General features: G+C 43.1%; 1 protein-coding gene across 1 annotated transcript; it reads left to right on the top strand.

The window, feature by feature from the left end:
• Positions 1-714: 714 nt before the first annotated feature.
• On the top strand, positions 715-21,413 carry DHTKD1 (dehydrogenase E1 and transketolase domain containing 1). Its single transcript, XM_056340558.1, has 17 exons — positions 715-894; positions 2,607-2,762; positions 3,532-3,743; positions 5,564-5,758; positions 6,080-6,349; positions 9,382-9,553; positions 11,106-11,304; positions 12,191-12,503; positions 13,568-13,652; positions 14,306-14,445; positions 14,793-14,943; positions 16,164-16,270; positions 17,389-17,553; positions 17,946-18,028; positions 19,663-19,832; positions 20,312-20,397; positions 20,874-21,413. The coding sequence occupies exons 1-17, from the start codon at positions 744-746 to the stop codon at positions 20,973-20,975; spliced, it is 2,757 nt and encodes a 918-aa protein (XP_056196533.1). The 5' UTR covers positions 715-743; the 3' UTR covers positions 20,976-21,413.
• The last annotated feature ends 496 nt before the right edge of the window (positions 21,414-21,909 follow it).

Genomic DNA, 21,909 nt, shown 5'->3' with positions numbered 1-21,909 from the left:
CCTCTGTGCCCCATCATCCCGATCATTGGTGAAGATGCTGAACACAACTGGACCCAGTGTTGACCCCCAGGGTACACCGCTCCTCACCAGCCTCCAAGCAGGCTTCACCCTGCTGACAGCCACCCCCTGGCCCCAGCCCTCCTGCCAGTGTGCAGCCGCCCCCCGTCTGCCCCCCCAGCCCATGCATCGCCTGTGAGAGGGTGCGGGGCCTGCCAGGCAGCAGCCCCCAGCCCCTCGCCAGCCCCTCGCCAGCCCCACACGGCAGGCAGCCCAGTTGGTCAAGCAGCGCCAGGCCATGCTGGCGGCTCCTGACCTTCCTCATCCTCCTTGTGTTTCGAAACGGTTCGCAGCACCTGAAAAGCAAAGCTTTTCGGTTTTGTTCCAACTTTCTTCCTCACGGCCTTTTTTGGTGGGTTTTGCGGAGATGGTGAGGTTACCATGCCGCCCTCAGCCCAAGCACAGCCCAGCACGCCGTAGGCACAGGGTGAAGCTTTGACTTTCACCGGAGGGTGAGGCAGCCTTTTAATGGGAAATACCAGGGCACTGGCACACATTTCTGCAGCCGCGGAAAGGATCAAACAAGCAGTGTGGGCGGTCGAAGCCACGGGGGGCACCGGCGCAGCCGCCCCCCCGCCGCCCGGGCCGGCCCCCTCTGGGGGCGCGGGGCGAGAAGCGGCGGCTCCGCCCGGCTGGGGGGCGGTGGTGGCGGCGGGGCCGGCGGTTGGCGGGCGGCAGCAGCAGCCATGGCGGCGGCGAGCTTACGCTGTGCTCCGTGGCGGGGCGGCCTGCGGCGCTGGTACCGCACCGAGCGGGGCGTCTACGGCTACAAGCCGCGGCAGGCGGTGAGCGGGCGAGTGGCGGAGCGGCGCGGCGCCGGGGCGAGCGGCAAAGCAGGTCGGGCATCGGGCACCTCTCCGCTGCTCGCCGGAGCCGCGGCGGGGGCTGCCGGAGGGTCTGCGCGTCCCGCCGCGGCTCGGGGGGCGGCTGGGGTCCCGCCGCGGCGGCCGCAGCCCCGCGCTCGCCTGAGGGAAGGCGACGGCCCTGCGAGGGCTGCGGGGCCCAAAGTCCGAGGGCGCCAAGCGCCGGTCGCAGGCGCTTCGTATTCGGTTGCTTGTGCCTGAACGAGCGCCGTGCGGGGCCGGCGGGGGCCGTGCGGGGCCGGCGGGGACCGTGCGGCAGCGCTGCTCCTCTCCGCGCCGTTTGCTTTGGCTGCCGGGGAGCCACCGGCCCATCCCCGAGGGCTGCCGGCGCCGCCTCAGGCGTGTGCCCCGCTCGTAGGAGTGCCTGCGCCGGGCGCCTGCCGCTCTCCCTCGTTATGTTATGCTGCTTGAACTAGCCAAGTACAGGTAACGCTCTCCTCTAGCAGTAACGGCGATGCTTGTAGCGCACTTACTTTTAGCGCGGAAAGGTAATTTCAAGCACAGAGCCCTCTGGGGCCCTCGGGAGACGCTGGTAGGATTTAAGCCCGTCGCAGAGGAGCCGGGAGCGCAGCCGGTCTTGTAGCTCCTGGACACCAAGTCCTATCACTAAGTAGCCTCCTTGTTAAGCTAGGAAAGGGTTAATATATTTTTACGTTACTTTTTTCAAACTGCTTTCTTGCTGAGAGTGCTGTAGGAGATGTTAGGGTCGTGTTCTGTTAGAGAAAGGGACCAGATTTGGATGCGCCAGCTGTGTGAACATAATAGCTGGAGCAGAGTGCCAGCAGTGGAAACACGCATGTCAGAGAAGTAACTCTGTGAAATGGGCTCCGAAATTGCATTGTTTTGTAAAAATCAGTCTTCAGACCTGAGTGGTGTCAGCATTGCCATCTTTATCAGGGTAACTCCCCCCACTCCCTCCTGCCTGGCCCCAATTGTTTATCCATTATAAACTGGTTCATATCATTACTTTGTAACAGATTCTGCTTGCAATATATTGTATTGTTTTACAGTTTTTCAACCTGGGCTGTGGCATGTGCTCAATGACAGCAATGTTGTGGGCATGACCTTTCAGCTGGTCAAGTTTTGTTTATGTTGATAATTTTTTTTACCTCAGTGCAAAATGCCTGCAACAACGTGTTCCTCGTGTCTGCTGAAAAACATTTTCACCTACTCGAATTTTTAGTGTCTGGCCTAGCTCAGCACATGCATGTGCTGCTGGCTAGTGGCTCCTGTGGATACACTACTGAGTTCTTTTTCAATTATACAACCTGAGTTGTTGTTAAGACCCTATCCTGCCATTCCAGCAAGGAACAGGGAAGCATAAGTGGTATGATCGAGTTGGCTGAGGAAATAAGACTTTGCACACTTGTAGTGTGCTGATCTTGAGTTGGACGTACGTGTTGTAAAGAGATTCAAAGCCAAGTGAAGTAGCTTTGCGTATGTTTACAAGAGCCTGTTGGGGGAAATCTGGAATGTACTTGCTTGAGAATAGGATGGGTGAGCAGATTTAGCAGTTTGATGATAGGAGCTGTTGTGGGGTGTTAAGGTGAAAACAACTGCTTAGAAAAACTGTCTTTACAGCCAGAATCTTGATTATCAGTGGACAGAATGCTCCTGTGTTGGTGCTATAAATGGATTAAATGTGAACACATGTGCGATGCTGTTCTACTTTCTTTTTGGTTTTAGTTGACCATGCTCTTGCTCGTTTAATAACTGCATATGCTGAACATGGCCACAAAGCAGCCAAAATAAACCCATTGTTTGCTGGCCAAGCTGTTATGAACATTGTACCTGAAATCCAAGAGTTGGCGGAAGTTCTTCAAGGGCCTCTCATTACTACAGGTAAGTTTGCAGCCTTATCACAGCAAATTCTCTTCACGGGTGATTTACTGAGAGGCTGTGGCCTCTGCAGATGAGCTAAATATTGAGTGCTGGTTAAATCAGTAATGAACTGTTGGATGGGAAATTGTTAACTTCAGCCTACTTACATGTTTGTTGCAGAAATAATCATGTGATGAGGAGCTACCTTGTAGCATCTTTGGAAATCATGAAAATTTTTACTTGTTACAGCTACTGAGATTGTACATTCATTTCCTGTGTTGCTGTAACATTCTGTGATTTACCATAATACTTAACATGGTAGTGAAGCTGTTGGAGCATTGGGGCAGAAGTCAAGACTTGTCTTTTCTTGGATCAATTAGACTCTTGCTGTGACCTTGAACAAAGGAGGCTCTTCATGCTTTATGTTCTTTGTCTGCAAAACAAGTGCTTAATTATTTGTGATGCAGCTGGGATCAGAGCTCATCTCTCTGAGCCGCAAGATACCAAGTGCTGTACTGAGTCACAAAACTAGTGACTTTGTGTCATTCACAGTAAACCCTTTCCAAAGGGCATTTTGAGCACCGTACAAATAAGGAAGAGACCCTTGTATTAATTACATTGAAGTGCACTTATAAAATAATTTATTGACTTTTGTTTTTAAATGGAGGAAAGGAACACAAGACGTTAATTTGTATGCTCAAAATGTCAATGTAATTGCAAGGCAACAGTTTAGGTCTTAGTGCTTCTCCCTCCTTCCCCAAAGTGACTAACAACATTTATTTCCCACCAGGGCTTCTGAACATGGGAAAAGAAGAGGCTTCCTTAGAGGATGTGTTGGCTTACCTTAACCATATATACTGCGGGCATATTTCCATAGAAACAAGCCAGCTTTCAACTTTGGAGGAGAGAGAATGGTTTGCTAAAAGGTTTGAAGAGCTAAAACAAGAAGCATTCACACCTGAAGAGAAAAAGCACTTGTGCAAACTGATGTTGGAGTCTCAGGTATCTTGTTCATTATTAGTGGATTTTAATAGAATTCTGGAGTCTGTTGTGAACCCTTTACTGCTCCAGACATTACTCATGCAGATAAAGAACAATCGCTCTCCTGAAAGGCTTTTACAGGGTGTAAGAGGAAGAAGTACAAGGTTTTGCCTGAAAAAGTGCAATATACAAATGCAGGAATCTCATTAGAGGTTGTTGCTGAGTTTAGCAGCCATCATCGAAACAAATAGCAATACCTTTTGGTTTGTGTTGATTATTTTGGAAATTATTTCTAGGAAAATATTTCCGGGCAGTTCCAAACTCAAAAGGCTTTTAGAATTAATTAGAACATACACGGTGTGTAATGTATATTCTTGTAACCTATATTCTTTATCATTCAGAGACACAAACAATGACCCTACAAACCCATGAGTAATCAGTCTTTAAAAGTGAGGTTCTCTTAGGCTAATGATCTGACAGCTTATGTTAAATGTTAGTGATGTGAATGCAAGGTTGGGCAGAGCTCTGTGAAATTGTGTGTTCTGGTGTAGCTGTTCTGCGTTTTCCTTCATCCTCGTGATGATCTGTTTACTAGCTTTTTAAGTATGAGGTCTCTCAAGGTTTTGGGAGAGCAAAGAGTCCAACCAGAGAGTTGGACTGAGGTGTTAGCCATATAGCACTGGTACATTTGTTGCTTTTCAGCAAAGGAACCTTTGTTTCATGCATCCTGTACAGAAATGGAAGATTTATGTACTTGCAAAATGTATAGCAAAAATTTATTGCAGTAATTCTGTACTGTGAAAAATCTGCTTTTTTTTTCTCCCCTCTTTTTTCTCCACGTTATCGAGAAGGATGGAAAGGTAGAAGAGCAGGTTCCACAAAAATGTCTGTTTCCAGTTTTCAAGTGAAAGGAGTGTTAAATGTGATATTTACCAATGACAAAACAGAAGTGTATGGCACATTTTGTGTTTTTCTTGCCTGTTTGGCAGTTAGAGGAATTTGACAGTGACACAGGAGGTTGAAACTGAGACCCTGATGTACCCTATCTTGATTTCAGTATGACCAGAAATATGCTTGTATGAGTGTAGAATTTAACCCTGACAGGAAAAACTGCTTCTAGGTGTGGCTAGTTTTGTATACATTATTCCTTAGAACTAAATGTTGCTTAACTAGAAGGAGTTCAGCAGTTGGCTCGGATCTTTGGCTGTGGCTCAGTCTTCCCTTCTCAGTTACAGACTTGATTTATTTTCAGTCTTCATTTGCAAAACACTACAGACACTTCCAGTGCTTCCAAAACTTTGTCATTTAGGAGAGCTGTCTAGGAGTAGATGAATGGAATGAAGTGAGAAGAAAATGAAGTAAATACAGATGTGTGTATTTTCCTTTTCTCAAGCATTCTTCTACCTATGCACTAAGGACTGTGTCCAATAGTAATCAAAATTAAACAGTGTGCTTCTCTAGCACTTTGCATCTCAGAATAGTTAAGGTTTATACTGTAAAAAAGCACCATTCCTTAATTTCCACCTAAAATAGCTAAATGATCAAGGAATTTGTAAATTGCTGTGGTATTGTTTCTTTGTGCACCTCCTTCCATGTTGGATGGAGAGAGTTTGGTCCTCAATTCAACATTTTTCTGCTTAAGAGGAGATAACAGCTGATTTATTGTAGTCATCATAGCTTCTGGTCTTAGTTTGTGTGGGTGGAGAATGAGCTGAGAAATTTAAGGAGTATGCTTAGGTTCCTATGTCTTAAAGGTACAAACATAAATTATATTTCAATTTTACAAACAGAAGACTGCTGCTTAAAATAGCTCAATACTGAAGTTCTCCTGGTTTTAATAGGAGTTTGACCACTTCTTAGCCACAAAGTTTGCCACAGTGAAGCGGTATGGTGGTGAAGGAGCAGAGAGTATGATGGGTTTCTTCCATGAGTTGTTCAAGATGTGCGCGTACAGCGGTGTGACAGATATCATTCTTGGAATGCCTCATCGTGGAAGACTTAATCTTCTCACAGGTTTACTTCAGCTTCCACCTGAGGTGAGTGATTTATATTCTGATTGGCAGTTGCTCTATGCCTGGTTTATTTGCACTAAAGTAAAATCGCAGAAGTTTGTCATGCTGCAAATGCTGGAGCAATAAAAAAAGTTACCTGTGTGAGTGTTTTCCCCTCCTGTCAGCACTTCAGCCAAATACCCACAGGAGACTGTTAAAAGAACTCTTGATGAAGGGGTTTATGTGCTGTTATCAGAAGCATCCTTGCAATTTCAGGACTAAGAGAGCATACAGTTATGTAAATATTTTCCTTTCGTTGTGTCAATGAATCGGAAAGGAAGTTTAACCATATTTATTTCCATGCAGCTCATGTTCCGTAAGATGCGTGGTTTGAGTGAGTTTCCAGAGAATTCAGCAGCCATTGGAGATGTTCTCTCCCACCTGACATCTTCTGTAGATCTCGACTTCGGTTCCCACAGGCCTGTACATGTCACCTTGCTACCTAACCCCTCACACTTAGAAGCGATCAATCCAGTGGCCGTGGGCAAGACACGAGGAAGGCAACAGACTCTGCTCGATGGAGATTATTCCCCAGAGAGCTCGGCACAGCCTGGAGACAAAGTTATTTGCCTGCAGGTATTTTGTTCACAATTTGTAACTAGTCTTTGTAAGGCTTCCTGGACTAGCATGTGAACAGAAGTAGCGTGTATAGAAATATCAAATGAAACCTGAATTAATGTAGAATATCCAGAACTGGGATCCTCTTTATGGAGAAAGAGGGCAAGGAAGATTTCCAGGTGACATATTGGCATTTAAACAATTCCACTTCTAAGATTTCTGAAGGACTGATTCTGATACCTTCCTTTTATTTTAATAGTACTCTGCATTGAGTGCCATGTATGCCTTTCCTCACAGACAACTTTTGCATTTAGGTCACCACTGTTAGTCTTCTTTAAATTTAAATGGGTTTGGAGAAGAGCTGTCAACAAGGTTGCAAAATTATACAGGAGGATGTAGAATTTTGTCATTTTATCATGGTACTGTTGAAGAGTCTTCTGGAATTGATTTTTACTCCTTGAACTGTCTTTTATAGCTGTGGAGGCAGTTCTAAATAGTTCCTTCATAAATTTTCTTTTCTTGTATTATATTCAACTTAGAAATATGAGTGAGTTGAGCTGGCAGTAAAAACAAGTTGAGGCAGAACTGTTCTCCTGTGAAGTATAATAAACGTGGAGGAAGTTACAGGTGGAAGTGCAAATGTATTTCAGTTAAATCTTTTGCTTCCTTCTGGAAGGATGTGGATACTGAGAAAAAGCAGAAAGGAGAATATGAAATACTGAGAGAACTGGAGGCACCTTGGGGTTCTTACTGGTCGTATTTTCTTTTACAAAAAAAAAAAAAAGTCTTTGGGGCATGTGAGTACTGGGAGAAAAGTTTGTTGCCTGATGCATCTTCTCCTCATCTTCCAGTGCAGTTATGTCAGTTAGTTTGATAAGATATTATTGTTTATTAGATTCTGTCGATCTTGTAATGTTAGATCTTCACCATGTAGTAATGAGACTACCACTCTTTAAACAAAGATTCTTCAGAATAAATGGACCTTCCCTATGCAAGAAAAATGTTTTATTTTTGGAAGGGGTAAGTGGTAAGGAGGGTTGATTAGTAGAGAAGAACAACATTGAGCTAGCCGCCTCTTTGTTATCAGTACTTGTGATTGTGTTTTTAAGAGGTCCAAGAATTACATTTTAAAAAAAAAAAAAGCAGCAAATTTTTCCAGTTGTGATAGTTAACTGCTCTCATTCAGCTAGTTTGGAAGCAGGCAGCTCCTCTTTCAGAATCTTGGTTTGGAGATTTCTCTTTGGGCTTTCTGTTTTCATTGCTGCTTTCTCTCCAGAAATATGCGTGGAAACTCTGAATTGAGGTTTACTCTGGCATTTGTTCTTTTATTCCACCAGCCTAAGTGCCAGAGCTTGAGGGTAGAAAGAGTAAAGATGAGCTAAGGTGCCAGTGTCAGTGGTGAGCGTTGTTGTCCAAGGTGTGAAGATCTTATTTTCTAGAACTTTATGGGGCCTGGAGTATATGAAAACTACGCAGCTTTGCATGGTTAACTACCATGGACACTTCTGCAATGTTTAATTGCCTACCTCCGCTGAAAAGCGGCTTATTTTTCACCTTCTCACATATCTTAACTCCACTTTGTGGAGTTCAGGCAGTTACTGGTGTTTATGATTTGAACTGAAATCTGAGAATAAGGTCTCTCTGAAATAAATTTCACATTTGATGTTCCACTGTCAGGGTCACTGTTTGAATTAAACTTGATAGTGACCTTGCTTTTATCTTCTTGGGTAATGCTGCCCAGAAAAAATATGTGCTAGCAAAAACTGTTTCCAGCTTTCAGCTAGAAGGAGTTGTGCCTGCACCACAGGAATTGAATCCTCTGGGGTTTGAGTTGCATATGATGAGTTTTGTGTAGCTGGATAGTCACAATGTCTGTAGGCTTTAATGCTTTGGGATGTACTGAAGGCCATAAAGTTCTTTAAGATACTCTAGGGTCTTCACTCAAATGGTATCACTGAGATACATAGCCTTCTTAGGCAGCAGAAGAAACCAGAAGGGAAAAGTGAAAACACAACACTTCAGGAACAAGTGTAGCGTGGTAAGAGAGTGGAGATGCTGTGTTGTTTCTGTTGCAGTAGTTAACTTTGTTTTTCTGTGGTGCCTTTTAAAAAAAGTCTCTGTATTAGAGCTGCATAAAACCCAGTGCTGCCATTTCACTGGGTGATTGCCCCTCTATTCTCTTCCAGGTGTCCTTGCACCTCCAAAAGTCTCTTAAGGCTTGAAAACACTATCCCATAACTAGAAAATAGAACTGTCATCTGCTTTCAGTAAGAAATCACATCAGTCTGCATAGTGGCTTTGATCTGCAAAGCATCAAGTCTGCATTTTGAGGAAGCTGTGATCATATTGATCAATGGAGAACTACCTCTAGTTTCAAACCACTGAAATGCCAGATGATGCTCATTCTAGTATCTCTCGCCTTTTGGAAGCCTGGGTTGGGAATTACAGTAGTCTCCCCTCCCCTTCGAAACTTTTGTTTTTTGCTTGCAACATTTATTTACAATTTTGAAATGTAATCAAGAACTTCCTACTGAAAGCTTTTAATTGCTTTGGAATGCTTCCATTAGTTCCTTTTCTACTTTTTTTTTTTCTCCTGTTGTGTCTGTTCTTGTCTCTACTTGGTAAGGTGGGAGTAGGTATAAGTTCCAGTTCACTGTCATTTAACTCTCAGCAAAGCATGTAGCGAATGCCATGGTGACTGGCTTCCTTTTGTTCAAGGACTTGCTACTGACTGCTGCAGTTTTCTATAGTCCTGATGCTTGTGGTCACTTGCACACTGGTGAGTCAATTTAAAGAGATTACAGGTCAGTTTCAGGTAGTATTACATCAGGCAGTCATGTACGGATGTTGGCTGCTATGACCTTGTGTTAGTGATAACACTGTATAAATCACGAAGGCAGTCTGAAAGGGGTTAAGAAGTGGATTCTACTGAAAATGTGTCTGTTCTACCTACTCAGTTTAAAATGTCTTGCTTAATGAGTTATAGTTTTGATTTTGCTCTTCCTCCATTGCTTTCTAACGAGACTTTTCAATCTTCTTCCCTAATATAGGTTCATGGAGATGCTGCTTTCTCTGGGCAGGGGATTGTTCCTGAAACACTGACCCTCTCTAATCTACCACATTTCAGAGTTGGTGGAAGCATCCATTTGATTGTTAATAACCAGCTGGGCTACACCACTCCTCCAGAGCGAGGAAGATCATCTCTGTATTGTAGTGATATTGGTATGTACAGTTGAATCAGAAGGAAGATTGCCTGTTCTGTTGGACAGTTTTTTTTACTCCAGTGTGAATATACGCTCTGCTATGGGCTTTTTATAGCAAGTGCCTATCAGCTCCAGGGAGTTAGATTAATATATCTCCATTTTCATGATAAAGTAGAAATTAAAATTATCTCCTACTAGCAAAAATTCAAGATGCTAAAAATATGTCCCCCTCATCTGCTTTTTGGCAAAGACTAAATATTAAGGGAAATCTTGTCACATTTTTAGAGGGTGTTATAAAATATTTGCAAAATTACTGTGAAGTCTTTATATATAACTCATTTTTGCCATGTCATTGACAGCTTTTAAAAATGTATTGTGACGGAGTGTATAATAGATGTATTTTAAATGTATCTTGTTAAATTTAATCAAAATCATTCTAGTGTGTTTCATGACCAAGATTTATAAGTCAGTTATTCCTGCGTTTTTCTGTGATGTTTGTTGTCAGGTGAGCTTGTTGAGCCTTCAATTGAAAGACGAGGCTCACTGCATTTCTAAGCTTAAAGTAGAAGTCTTTTGTTTTGAATTGGTCTTTCTTAGTGATAAACAGATGTATTATGATCAGCAGGATCAGAGACGTAGTAGTTAGTTCCTTTGTGTATGTCTCTTGTAATTAAAAATACACTGGTATAAAAATACATCAAGTGTTTGTCTTACGGTTTCATCAAACTGTGAACAGGTAAATTCACTAAATCTGATAAGATAGATAGTATATGTTATGACTACGTTTTCCCTGGGCTGCTTTTGTGTTGTGAGGTTGGGTATTTTATGTTGTTTCTTTTTCTTCCTCCTTCCTTAGTTTTCTTTTCTTCTTACCTGGTCAGTGAGGAGGGGAGTGTTACCCATTTAAGGTTCGGGATTTTGCTAGGGAGGGAAACTTGATGTGGGTCAGGAATGGCTGAAGGTTCTTAATTTCCCAGAATTTGGGCAGATGAAGTATAAGAGGAGCACTTTGTTGCTGTGAAGATTTGCAGCCAAATTGTCACACAGGAAGGGTGTCAAGATGTTTGACTTTTGCAGCATTTTCTGTAACGAGAGACTTCCCTGCCTGGAGGACGAGTGAATAGAACAACTGCTCACAAGGGAAAAGATTGTTTCTGGCCTGGATGAATTCATAGTAGTGATAGCTTAGGATAAGAAGGAAACAAAAATCATGTTTTCTTTGAAAGAGAAGCAATCAAATAGTTCTCTCCCATTCCCCATAGACTTCCATGGAGATTAATAAGATGCAGGAACTGTGTATAAATACAAAGTCCTTTGGGAATTTAGTGCTGGTAAAGAACTTGTGCTCAAAGTGTCACAAATACAACAGGTTGGGCTAATTGCACTTTCTCTCGGGGAAGACGACTACTCCTTACCCCAGCTCTCATCACAAAGAGCATCTTCTGTAGATTTGTTTTTGTTAAATACACTTCACATGAATTGTCTGTGGCTTTCAGCAGAATAAGTGTGTGTCTGCTTTCTTTGGAAGGCGTTGGGTGTGATTGCTGTTGCTGTTTTGAATTCCTGGGCAGGTAAAATCGTTGGATGTGCAGTTATCCATGTGAATGGGGATGATCCTGAAGAAGTTGTGCGTGCCACACGACTGGCTGTCGAGTACCAACGCCAGTTTCGCAGGGACGTGATAGTAGACTTGCTGTGCTACAGGCAGTGGGGCCACAATGAACTTGATGAGCCATTCTTCACCAACCCCAGCATGTACAAAATCATCAGGTAAGGGTAACACCACCTGATGGGGGAACCCAGAATGTCTACACCAACTCGGTATTGCCTGCTAGCATAGTAGAATTATCTGTATAATGATCCTCTGCTATACCGACAAGTCTTTATTAGTGTAGCTACACTGTCAGCAGCCCTTGACTAAGGTGTGAGTCTGACAGTGTTAATGAAGGTAACCACTAGAATTGGTTCTTGAACATGCGGCTTGATGCTTCTTGGAGAACAATCTTGCGCGTAGCCCTTGGATTTCAAATTCATGATTGCTAGTAATCAGAAGGCAAAGTTGTCTTCTGTGTGTCAGAGGGCAGCATAGATAATGTGGGAGAATAAGCAGGAAGCCAGTAGGGTGGTTGTCTCTTCTTTGCCCGGTCCTTCTGGTTCCAAATGGGGGCTCATCTTTATAAGCATTTAAATGTATTCAGATTCCATCTTTATCCCCAAAGAAAAATACACATAAAAATGTACTAGCCAATGAATTCTTGTATTTTAGGTGGAACATTTATGGAATGGATGGCTTGATTCTCAGCTAATACTGAAATCTGTAAATTTGTTCTCAGCTAATACTGTAAATTTGTTTGAATATGCATGATAGCACAGACTCAGCCTAACTGGGAGGGGTTTTTTTACTTGCTTTTACCTGTAACTGCCAATTATAGGTACTTTTTAAAAAAACGAAGGACTGTAAAGCACATATCCAAAAGAATTGTTATATTTCTGGAAATGCCAGAAAAGCAAACTTGATGCAAATGAGCGTAACGCACCAGGACGTCGTTTATTTTAGTTTTCCATGGTACCTGATGGTACTAAGGTGGTATTTCCTTGTTCTGCAGTGACACTTTTCAGGCTTAATATCTATGGGGTTTGATTCCCTCCCTGACAGATCCCGTAAGAGTATCCCAGATACGTATGCAGAGCACCTAATAGCTGCTGGACTCATGACTGAGGTTGAAGTATCTGAGATAAAGACAACATACTATTCTAAACTGAATGATCGTCTTGCCAACATGACTTTGTATAGTCCACCTCCTACCAACCTGCAGGCTCACTGGAAAGGCTTTGTTGAGCCTTCAGCTAAAATCACCACTTGGGACACGGGTATGCCTATACCACTTCTGCAGTTTATTGGAGTCAAGTCTGTAGAGGTGCCTGAAGAACTCCAGATGCACAGCCATCTTCTGAAGACCTATGCACAGGTCAGTAGAGCATAGTGATGCTTCTAGTCTCATGGATCAAAGATGTGACCTGTTACAGGGAAAACTAAAGACAGCAAGGCTGCCAGTTAGAGAACAGCATAGTATTATCTAGGAAAAAACAAGCTCGTGCTCTTTTTTGAGCCTGAGATCGTAATTTTTCCTCCAGTTTTGAAGAAAGGCATGTCATCTTCCCCAAATCTGACCATATACTTAATTTTGTTACTTCAACAATATTTCCTTGCAATGAAGAAAAAAGCTTATAGAAAATAGTTGTTTATTCTTAGAAATAATACAAACTATTATGATAAATTACTATCATTTATATACTTTATGATTTTAATGAATACTTTGAGAGAATGAATCGGGAGCTTGTAATAGTGTGTGCACTTTCCAAAGCTGGCATTGAATGTTAATGTTTTATATGTATAAACATAAGCATATGCATGTGGCCAAGTTTATCAGTCAGTTTTTGATAGCTTGTAAGTTTGTGTGCAATAATTGGATTGGTTTGGGTTTGTGAATGTTTCCCTTTGATGAATTATGACCACATGTGAGTGTCTGGTTGGCAGCCATAGAGAGGCCATGAGCTGAATATTTCAGAAGACTGGTGTTCTTGTCTTCCCAGCCCAAGGCAAGAACACCACACCTGGGTAAGATCATTTGTCTGCAGTTCTGCAGGCCAGAACAGGGGAGAGTTCTGGTGACTGAAATACTTAAGCCTGGTATCTTCCGTCACTGCTAACCAGACAAACCAGAAGTTTGTCAAGAGTATGCTCTGTGCTGTGCTAAGATTTTTAATATTTTCAGACTTAAGATCTAATTTGTCAGATCACAGTTCGTTGACTGGTAGGTAAACATGTGGGTAATCCGTGGTTCTGTGGTTCTCAGGGAAACCTTCTTCAGGATGTGCTGAAGTAAGACTGTGTGTATTCCAAACCAACCTAAGCTGGTGGCAGGAATATAGCATTTCTCTCTATAATGGTGGAGGTTTTTTCCTCCAGCTTCTCATACTGCTGAAAAAGATGGAAAAAGACAAAATGATAACTTTTCCTTGTTTATTTTAGTCAAGAGTTCAAAAAATGGAGGAAGGAAAAAAGCTGGACTGGGCAACAGCTGAAACTTTAGCATTTGGTTCTCTGCTGAGCCAAGGTAAGAGGCAACTAGAGAGCAGACAAAATATTTTGGCTTTGATGTCAAGGAAGTATAACCTTAGAATTCTTTGGTGTTTCTAAGTCTGAAGATTGATACGATGTATAAATTTGACAATTTGCATTTGTATGGTACTACAAGAAGGTAGATATGAATCTTGTGTGTCGCTGATATTTATAGATCAAGTACTAAATGTCTTCAAAGAATTGTTGCTCCCTCCCACTCCCAAAAAACATTTGTGCGTGGAGGTAAGGACATGAACAGTGCAGCTGACATCAGCGGGGCCTCCCAAATCCTTGTAGAGTGTGTTTCATGATACTATTTCTTTCTCCTCCTCTCTAGCCTGAACTTATATCTCCATTTACATATGATACAGAATGCACTTTTTTTTGCAGTTTGCTTCAGTAAATTGAAGCATAAAGTAATTCTTGGCAGCAGAGAGGAGAAAAGAGAAATGTCTGAGCATCTCTGTGCTTGTGAGTTGGAACTGCTGGTGGTTAAGAATTCCATCTCAGATTTGATGTTGCTGGTAAGGGAAAATCCAAGAAGAGGCATAACAAGAGAAGTAGTATTTTAAAGTAGCGTGGTGTTGTCCTGCATGTTTTCTTTTTACATGACTTGCTAATCCAGTGTTTTGTTTATTGCTTGGCAAGGGTTTAATATCCGACTAAGTGGACAAGATGTTGGCAGAGGAACCTTTAGCCAACGACATGCAATGTTGGTTTGCCAAGAGACAGATGATACCTACATTCCTCTGAATCATATGTCCCCAGACCAGAAAGGTTTCTTAGAGGTAGGTCCTGCGGTCCACAAGACAACCTTCATGAAGTTGTGCTGAAACAGAATGCATATTTTAAAGCTGCTGAGGCATATGTATGTAGCCTGTATATTCTGGCAAATGTCAGATACAGAGACATAAAAATTAACAAATTTAACAAGGGGTTTTGCTTTTCCCTGAGAGATAAGATTCTTTTCCCCCCGCTGTTTTCATTCAAAAGCAAAAAAACCAGGTGACCATCGACTGCCTTTAGGAGTGCATGTCCTCAGTGTGCCTAGCGCTGATGTGCCTGGTTCCAAAGGTTTTTAACCCTGGGTCATCTTATTCCTCACCCACCCCTCCCAACAATTTCCTTTTGTTAGGTGAGTAACAGTCCCTTGTCTGAAGAAGCTGTGCTTGGTTTTGAATATGGAATGAGTATTGAGAGCCCTAAGTTACTGCCAATATGGGAAGCTCAATTTGGAGACTTCTTTAATGGAGCCCAGATAATATTTGACACTTTCATCTCTGGAGGTGAGTGTACAAGGAACTAATATATTTAGAAATCAATCATTTATACTAAACACTAGAAAATCCTTCATCTTTAAAGTAAAAGGGCAATGTGCTGAGAAAACAATTCTATTTTCTTAAGAAGTCTTGTGAGCTTACCTATGTGGTCCTGACTTCTGTGCAGGTTTTCCCTGAAGACAAGACATCTAAAATGAAAGACACCCCACCCTTGGCAGAAGACAGTAATTCCAAAAGACAGTTCGTTATATCAATAGTGTTTCTTCCTGGCCCCCTCCCCAGTTTATTTTACTGTGTGTATACGTAGTTGATAGCTTTTTAGGCTGTACCTTTTCTTTTTGAGGTGTCTGAAAAAGTCCTGAAGCAATACAAAAGGAAAATAGTGATTTAAAACAGACAAATAACCCCACAACAAGGCTTGACAACTACCCTCAAAGTTTCACTCTAGCATACTTTCTGAGTGCTCAGATAAAAGACCTCTCTGAGCTGGAACACGCTTGAAAAAATGCTGGGATGGATTTCTGGAGTGAAATTCACTATATGTAAACATCCAGTGTTTTGGCATCTAGCCTCCCTTAGGTCTCAGCACTCCCTCTGTAATCATAGATGAAATTCAGAGGCCCTCTTAACCCACCTGTCTTCAACATGCATTTGAGGCTGGGATGAACACCTTCTGGATTTGACTGTAATCCCTTTAAATAGCGCAGGAGGTTTGACAGAGCCCAGGGGAAGCAGCCTGTGGCTAGCAGTGCTGTGCTAGCTAGGCCTAGCTCACAGTATGCTGCCTGGGTCACACCTGCAGAGAACTAAATGACAAGGTATGCAGGAGATACACAGTGAATTATGGTTAGGGGCTTTCTTACTGGAGAGTTAGAGGACACCTCAAAGTCAGGAAGGCAATTCCATTAAAAGGATTCTTGCTGTGGTGATGTTTTAGACTACATTTTAAAATCTTCACCTTATCACGTGTTCCACATGGACACTTAAGTCTTCTGGAAGCCCAAAGTTACATTGATAATTTCAGAAACTTCAGATCATCTTATGTGTGCAGTTTCACTGTTGTGAATCTCATGGCAAAATGTCAGCAGCATGTTTCAGGCTTGTATACAATGATGTGGAAATTAGCTATTTTATTTTCCCGAGTGTTTGTACGAAGTAGTAAGTGTTTTGTGGCTTTATGTTCTGTGGAAATATTTCTTTCCTTCCTCCTCATTGTGTGTTTTTAGGTGAGGCTAAATGGCTTCTGCAGAGTGGGATAGTAATTCTTCTTCCCCACGGCTATGATGGTGCAGGCCCTGAGCACTCGTCCTGCCGAATGGAACGGTTCTTACAGGTACCCAGCCACACCTTTCAGACTCACAGATCTCCCATCGCAACACTGGTGGTCAGTGCTCTGGGAGTCTTGCTGCAAAGTGCCCCATTGCTGGTGTTCCTGCTAGTGACAGCAGAAGCTGGAGGCATACCAAGATCATACCACCATGATGAGATAACAACAGGCTGGGCTGAAAGTGGAGAAAGAAACCATACTGTAATTAGAAGGTGTAGGTCTGGAAGTGGTGAGGAAGCAGTTCTGGTTTAAATGCTGCCACAACAGCTTTGATGCAAGACTCTGATTGAACCTTGTAATAAGTGCTTGCTGTTACTGTTGCATCTCTGTTACCTGCCCAAGTAGGTGTGTGATAACCTGGAATTTCCTAACATGAGATTTGCGTAGTGCTTGCAGGGGCCCTGTGCCTACTGCACACGGCCCTAGTGGGACATGCTTCAGTACTGCCTGCTGTCTTTTTTTTGGATTGCTGCTCCTCAGCCGTGGCACTGCGCCACAGAACAAGTCCAGTAGCAAGAGGAACTGCTGAATTGCAAATAGCAGACCTCTAATGAGCGCTTTGTATAGAAAATATTTTGGGGGTTTGCATCAGAAACAGGCAGCCACCCTCTTGAGCAAACCACTCGCAGATCTGTCCACTAGCCACAGATCGTACAAACAAAATACTGGACACTATTAAATACCAGTTAGTAACTATGTGGCACATTTAAAAAAAAAAAACAAACACCCAAAACAACCCAAACAATGACTGTTATGCCCCTGTGACTCCAGTAAGTAAATGAAAGCCTTTTCATCTGAGTAATGAGGCTTAAGGAGGTGTTTACAGTGTATTTGGAGGCATGCTGCCACTCTGGTGAAGTCATGACCTCTCTGCTGTTATAAAAACTGTCATGCCCTGGTTTCACTTTGCTAGAAGGGGGCAGTTCAGATACAATCCTACCAGTTCAATGCTAAAGCCATTTCTTCTCTGACATTGTTCTTCCCTTGCAGTCAATGTCTGAATTGGGTTATTTGCTTTTCTGTTCTTACACTAGTCAGTGTCCCATGTGTGTCTAGATTCTCTCTTGCATAGTTGGTTTACTGCTGGCTTCTTGACAAGGTATTACTGTGTTCCCCTTATACAGATGTGTGACAGCTCAGAAGAGGGAGTTGATGGGGACCAGGTCAACATGTCAGTTGTGCATCCCACTACCCCAGCACAGTATTTCCATTTACTCCGGCGGCAAATGGTCCGAAACTTCAGGAAACCTCTCATTGTTGCTTCTCCCAAAGTGTTACTCAGGCTCCCTGTAAGCTGAAAACTTTATCTTCCTGTTTCTTTTCTTACCCCTCCTCTTCTTCCTTCTCTTCTGTGTTCTCTTCCCCTTTCTCTTTGTTCTTCCTCTGTTCTCCGTCTCTGTTTTGGGGTCAAATTGATGAAGTTTTCTCTGTTTGGAGCTGGATAGGTTGAGAATTAAAGCTGGGTGGAGGCGAGCTAGAAGTAGGGTTGATTCTAGGTCTGGTGGTGTTATTGGGAATCTTATCCCACTTTTTGTCGGTGGGAGTGGGAATGGGAATAGGAGGGAGAGGAAAGCCTGTATCTTTTGTGCTTATCAAAACCCTGCCTGGATATCTTCTCCCAAACTCTGGCCTCAGGGAAAATGCAGCAAGATTTGGTAACTTCCAACTCTCCCCTGTGTAGGCTGCTGTATCAAGTTTTGAAGAAATGGGCCCAAGGACAACATTCAAGCCTGTCATTGGTGACCACTCAGTAGATCCTAAAAGGTAGCTCTACTTTCTTAGAGGAAAGGCTCAGGAAGGATGTCCTGTCCCTTTCTCCTACCTAACAGCTTGAGCTTGAGGTGGTGTGAAAGAGGTGACTTTGGGGGGGAAAATGTGTTTTATGGTGGGTGACTTAGTTTACTTGTTTCTCTCCTTTTCTTCTGCTTACTTTTTGGGAGTTACCGTATCTGCATAATAGTAAAGTGTTCAGGCTTTCAGCCTTTGCCCTACAGGGAGGCTGTGATTACAGTTAGTCAGACACGTGCTGTTCTGTGCCGGGCCCATTAGCTAGCAGTCACTGGGAGCAGCCATTATGTGAGTCATAGAATCATAGATTTGTTTAGGTTGGAAAAGACCTTTAAGATCATCAGAGCCAACCATTAACCCATCACTGCCAAGCCCACCATTAAACCATGTCCCTTAGCACTGCATCTACACGTCTTTTAAACACCTCTAGGGATGGAGACGCCACCCCCACCAGGCAGCCTGTTCTAATGCTTGACAGCCCTTTTGGTGAAGGAATTTCCCCATATGCCCAATCTAAACCTCCCCTGTGCAACGTGAGGCTGTTTCCTCTTGTCCTGTTGCTTGTTACTTGGGAAAAGAGACCGACCCCCACGTTGCTACAGCCTCCTTTCAGGCAGCTGTAGGGAGCGATCAGGTGCCCCCTGAGCCCCCCCTCTCCTGGCTAAACACCCACAGTTCCCTCAGCCACTCCTCACTCCTTGTAGGACTTTTGCTCCAGCCCCTTCCCCAGCCCTGCTGCCTGTCTTCAGATGTGCTCCAGCCCACTCAGTGTCTGTCTTAGTGAGTGGCCCAGAAGAGATGCAGAATTTTTGTTCTGGTGTTGGAACACTTGAGCTGATGAAGTTATGGCAATAATAAATTGTGTGTGTATATTTTCCTCCCTTTATGTATCATAGTGAATCCTCTTCACAATGTGCAATTCTAGGCTTCATTTTTTGCCTTCCTAAGCTTCTTATCTGGTCCTTGTCCCAGTAGTACCCGAGTCTGACAGCGTTGCTGATGTTTGCATCCTCACCCACACTCAAAGGCTGGAAGTATCTTAGCATCTTGGGTTTTTTTTTTAAGTGGGATGGTGAGGCACAAAGGGTGAGGTTAGGGAGCTGAGAGCTCTCAGATTGCTGGAGGGTGTTCTTTATCTCCAAGGTTAGGGAGCTGAGACCTCTCAGATTGCTGGAGGGTATTCTTTATCTCCGGCAGTCAGTTCCTGGCAGTCAGTTCCTCATTGGTGTGGGAGAGGATTGTTGTCTGGAAGTGCTTCTCTCTCTCTCTTGTTTATTCTCTACGGAGAGCACATAGATGACTAGCTTTGACTAGTTGTTTAATTTTTAGATATTTAAAGTTAAGCAAGATGAATCCCACTGTAAGGTAGCTTTCCCAGGATTACTGAAGAAACCAGACCTCTGGGCTGTGGTATAGTGCCCAAAGGTTAGTTTGCCACCTGTTGGAGGTGAGTGGGAGAGAAAACAAAGAAGAGAAAAGATGTTCTAGGCTAGCAGTTTAGCTTCATAAACTTGTCTTCAAAGTTTGGCTGTTAGCTGAATGTGTGAAACTGTCCTGCATAGAGTTTCTGTAACACACTAAACTCTGAAAAAATTCTTACTTTTCTTCAGTGTTACCCAGGTGGTGCTCTGTTCTGGTAAGCATTACTATGCTTTGGTGAAGCAAAGAGAGACACTAGGAGAGAAACAGCACAACACAGCTATTCTGAGACTTGAAGAACTGTGTCCTTTCCCCCTGGAAGCTCTACAGCAAGAGCTGAGCAAATACAGCCATGCAAAAGGTCAGCCAGATTTTTACCTTTGTGTTTCTACACTTTTTGAAGTACTGAACTAAATCTGTTGCCTGTCTTTTAGGATGAAGAGTTCTAGTGGCTTTTTGCTCTTTGTTCTTCCTCCAGCACATCTAGTGTTTCTGGGGTGGAATAATAGAAATTTTTACCACTTGTGCTAAAAGAACTTGTCTCTCTGCTATTGATAGTTTCCATAAAGCACTACTAAAAATTACAGTGAACCTTTAAGTAGCTTTTGAAAATGGCAGTAGACAAGCAGAATATACTCACAGTATACCCTAATAGTGGATATACTTTTGGTTTGACTTCAGCAAGCTGTGACCTGCAAGGGAATTCAATCTGGCAAGCCTTCATTTCAAAGATAGTGCCAAGACAAAAAAGGTAGAGGTGCTACAAAGAAAAAACTGTTTTTCTTGGGCTGCTGAGAAGATAAATATATGCATTTTAATGTACCCTTGTCCTTCCTTTAGTCTTCATCTGGAGTCAGGAAGAACCACAGAACATGGGTCCATGGTCCTTTGTGTCACCACGGTTTGAAAAGCAGCTGGGGGTTAAGGTAAGATGGTCCCCATGGTGTTTTAGTCTTTAAAATGAAGTTTGAAGTTCTCCTTGAATGCAGAATTCTTTGGTGCTTACCCAAAAAAACTAATCCTGATGCCTAAACCAAGTAAGTGTTCTAATTTAAGCTACTTATGCTCTTTATAGCACCATTTAGCAGTAATGAGCAGGACTGGAGCTTTCTTCTACCCTGTGTTTAGTTAAAGTAGACAGGATGAGGAAAGATCCCAGGTAGGAAACAACATACTTGAAGTGAGCAGGAGGAGAATCCAAAGCTGCTGTTTGCTCTGGCAGATCGTGCACTATAATGTTCCTGGAGCCACGGTCTCTGGGAGATGGAGGATAACTTCCTGCATTACTTCAGCTGGGACTGACCAGTATGTGACAGTAGATACCCCCATGGCATCAGGGGACCTCAAGATGCAAACCTATGCTGTTGCTTCATTAATCATTTCCTCCTGACTCAAATTTCAGCTCCGTCTTGTGAGCAGACCTCCTTTACCAGCCCCAGCAGTTGGCATTGGAACCCTACACCACCAGCAGCAGGAAGAAATTCTTACCAACACATTTATCTAAATTTTCAACACATGGACTACTCCTGCTGTCAGTCAGGTTTGGTGCTTCCTGCTGTGAAGAACAACAAAAGCCAGACCCCTAAGACTAATTTCTCCAAAATCGAAAAAAAGAATGGAACAAGTTCCGTAATGATGAAGCAGTTTTTTCATGAAGGGGAATACCTAAAGATGAGAGGTGATGCCCTTTACTCTAGATACTTCTTCTCTTGCAGTATTTTCTAAAAAACATCTTTTTAAAGTTAAAACCCCCTAAATAAATGCAGTCCAGGGGGCAGATCTGTGAGTTGACTATAAAATACTTTGTATCACATTGCTTATCTGCACTTGAAAGTTCCCTGAGATGGTGCATATGTGGAAACAGTTTCAGTTTCCATGGAAATGTTAGTGCTCTTTGGTTGAATAAATGCTTCCCCATGCCTGGGAATGAGGCGTTTCTATAGCTGAGTGTCATGGATTTTCTCATTTCTTTTGCTATGGGCCAGGAGTTAAATCTGTTGCAGCTGTTGATGCTCTTCTGAATGCATGAGTTGTTAAAGCAGGATTCCTGGGGGGAACCTTGCAGGATGGCTCCTGAAGGCTTCAGGCACCACTGTTTTTCTTGCCTGGAGAAGCAGTGCTTTCATAGGAGCTTGCAGGGTGGAAGGCATGCTGCAGACATTGTGCTGTATTTTAAAATCATGTTTTTTGGAGACCAAACCGGTTTCTGGAGGTTAGCTGAAGAGTGAAGACCTCCTACGTGGAAAATTCTCCTTAGTGTCCTTCTGGTTTGTTGGTTGTGTGTTTTTTGTTTTTGCTTAACCCCAAGATTGTACTGTTAAATTGGTTTAGTATTCCGTGTTGAGAAGGAATGTGTAATTTCTCACCAGTAAAGCCAAAGGGAAGTGCATTTAAGAAACCAGCTCTTTCCCAGTCCCAGGCTGCTTTGGTGGTTATCA

The sequence above is a fragment of the Falco biarmicus genome, chromosome 5, assembly GCF_023638135.1.
Source record: "Falco biarmicus isolate bFalBia1 chromosome 5, bFalBia1.pri, whole genome shotgun sequence".
NCBI lineage: Eukaryota > Metazoa > Chordata > Aves > Falconiformes > Falconidae > Falco > Falco biarmicus.
This window is presented reverse-complemented; position numbering and strand designations above follow the sequence as displayed.

Excerpts from the sequence above, each read along its gene's own strand:
- DHTKD1 (XM_056340558.1), top strand. The coding sequence starts at position 744 with ATGGCGGCGGCGAGCTTACGCTGTGCTCCGTGGCGGGGCGGCCTGCGG. Across the intron at positions 895-2,606 it reads CGGGGCGAGCGGCAAAGCAG|TTGACCATGCTCTTGCTCGT; the intron begins GTCGGGCATCGG and ends TTTTGGTTTTAG. Across the intron at positions 12,504-13,567 it reads TTCTGAAGACCTATGCACAG|TCAAGAGTTCAAAAAATGGA; the intron begins GTCAGTAGAGCA and ends TGTTTATTTTAG.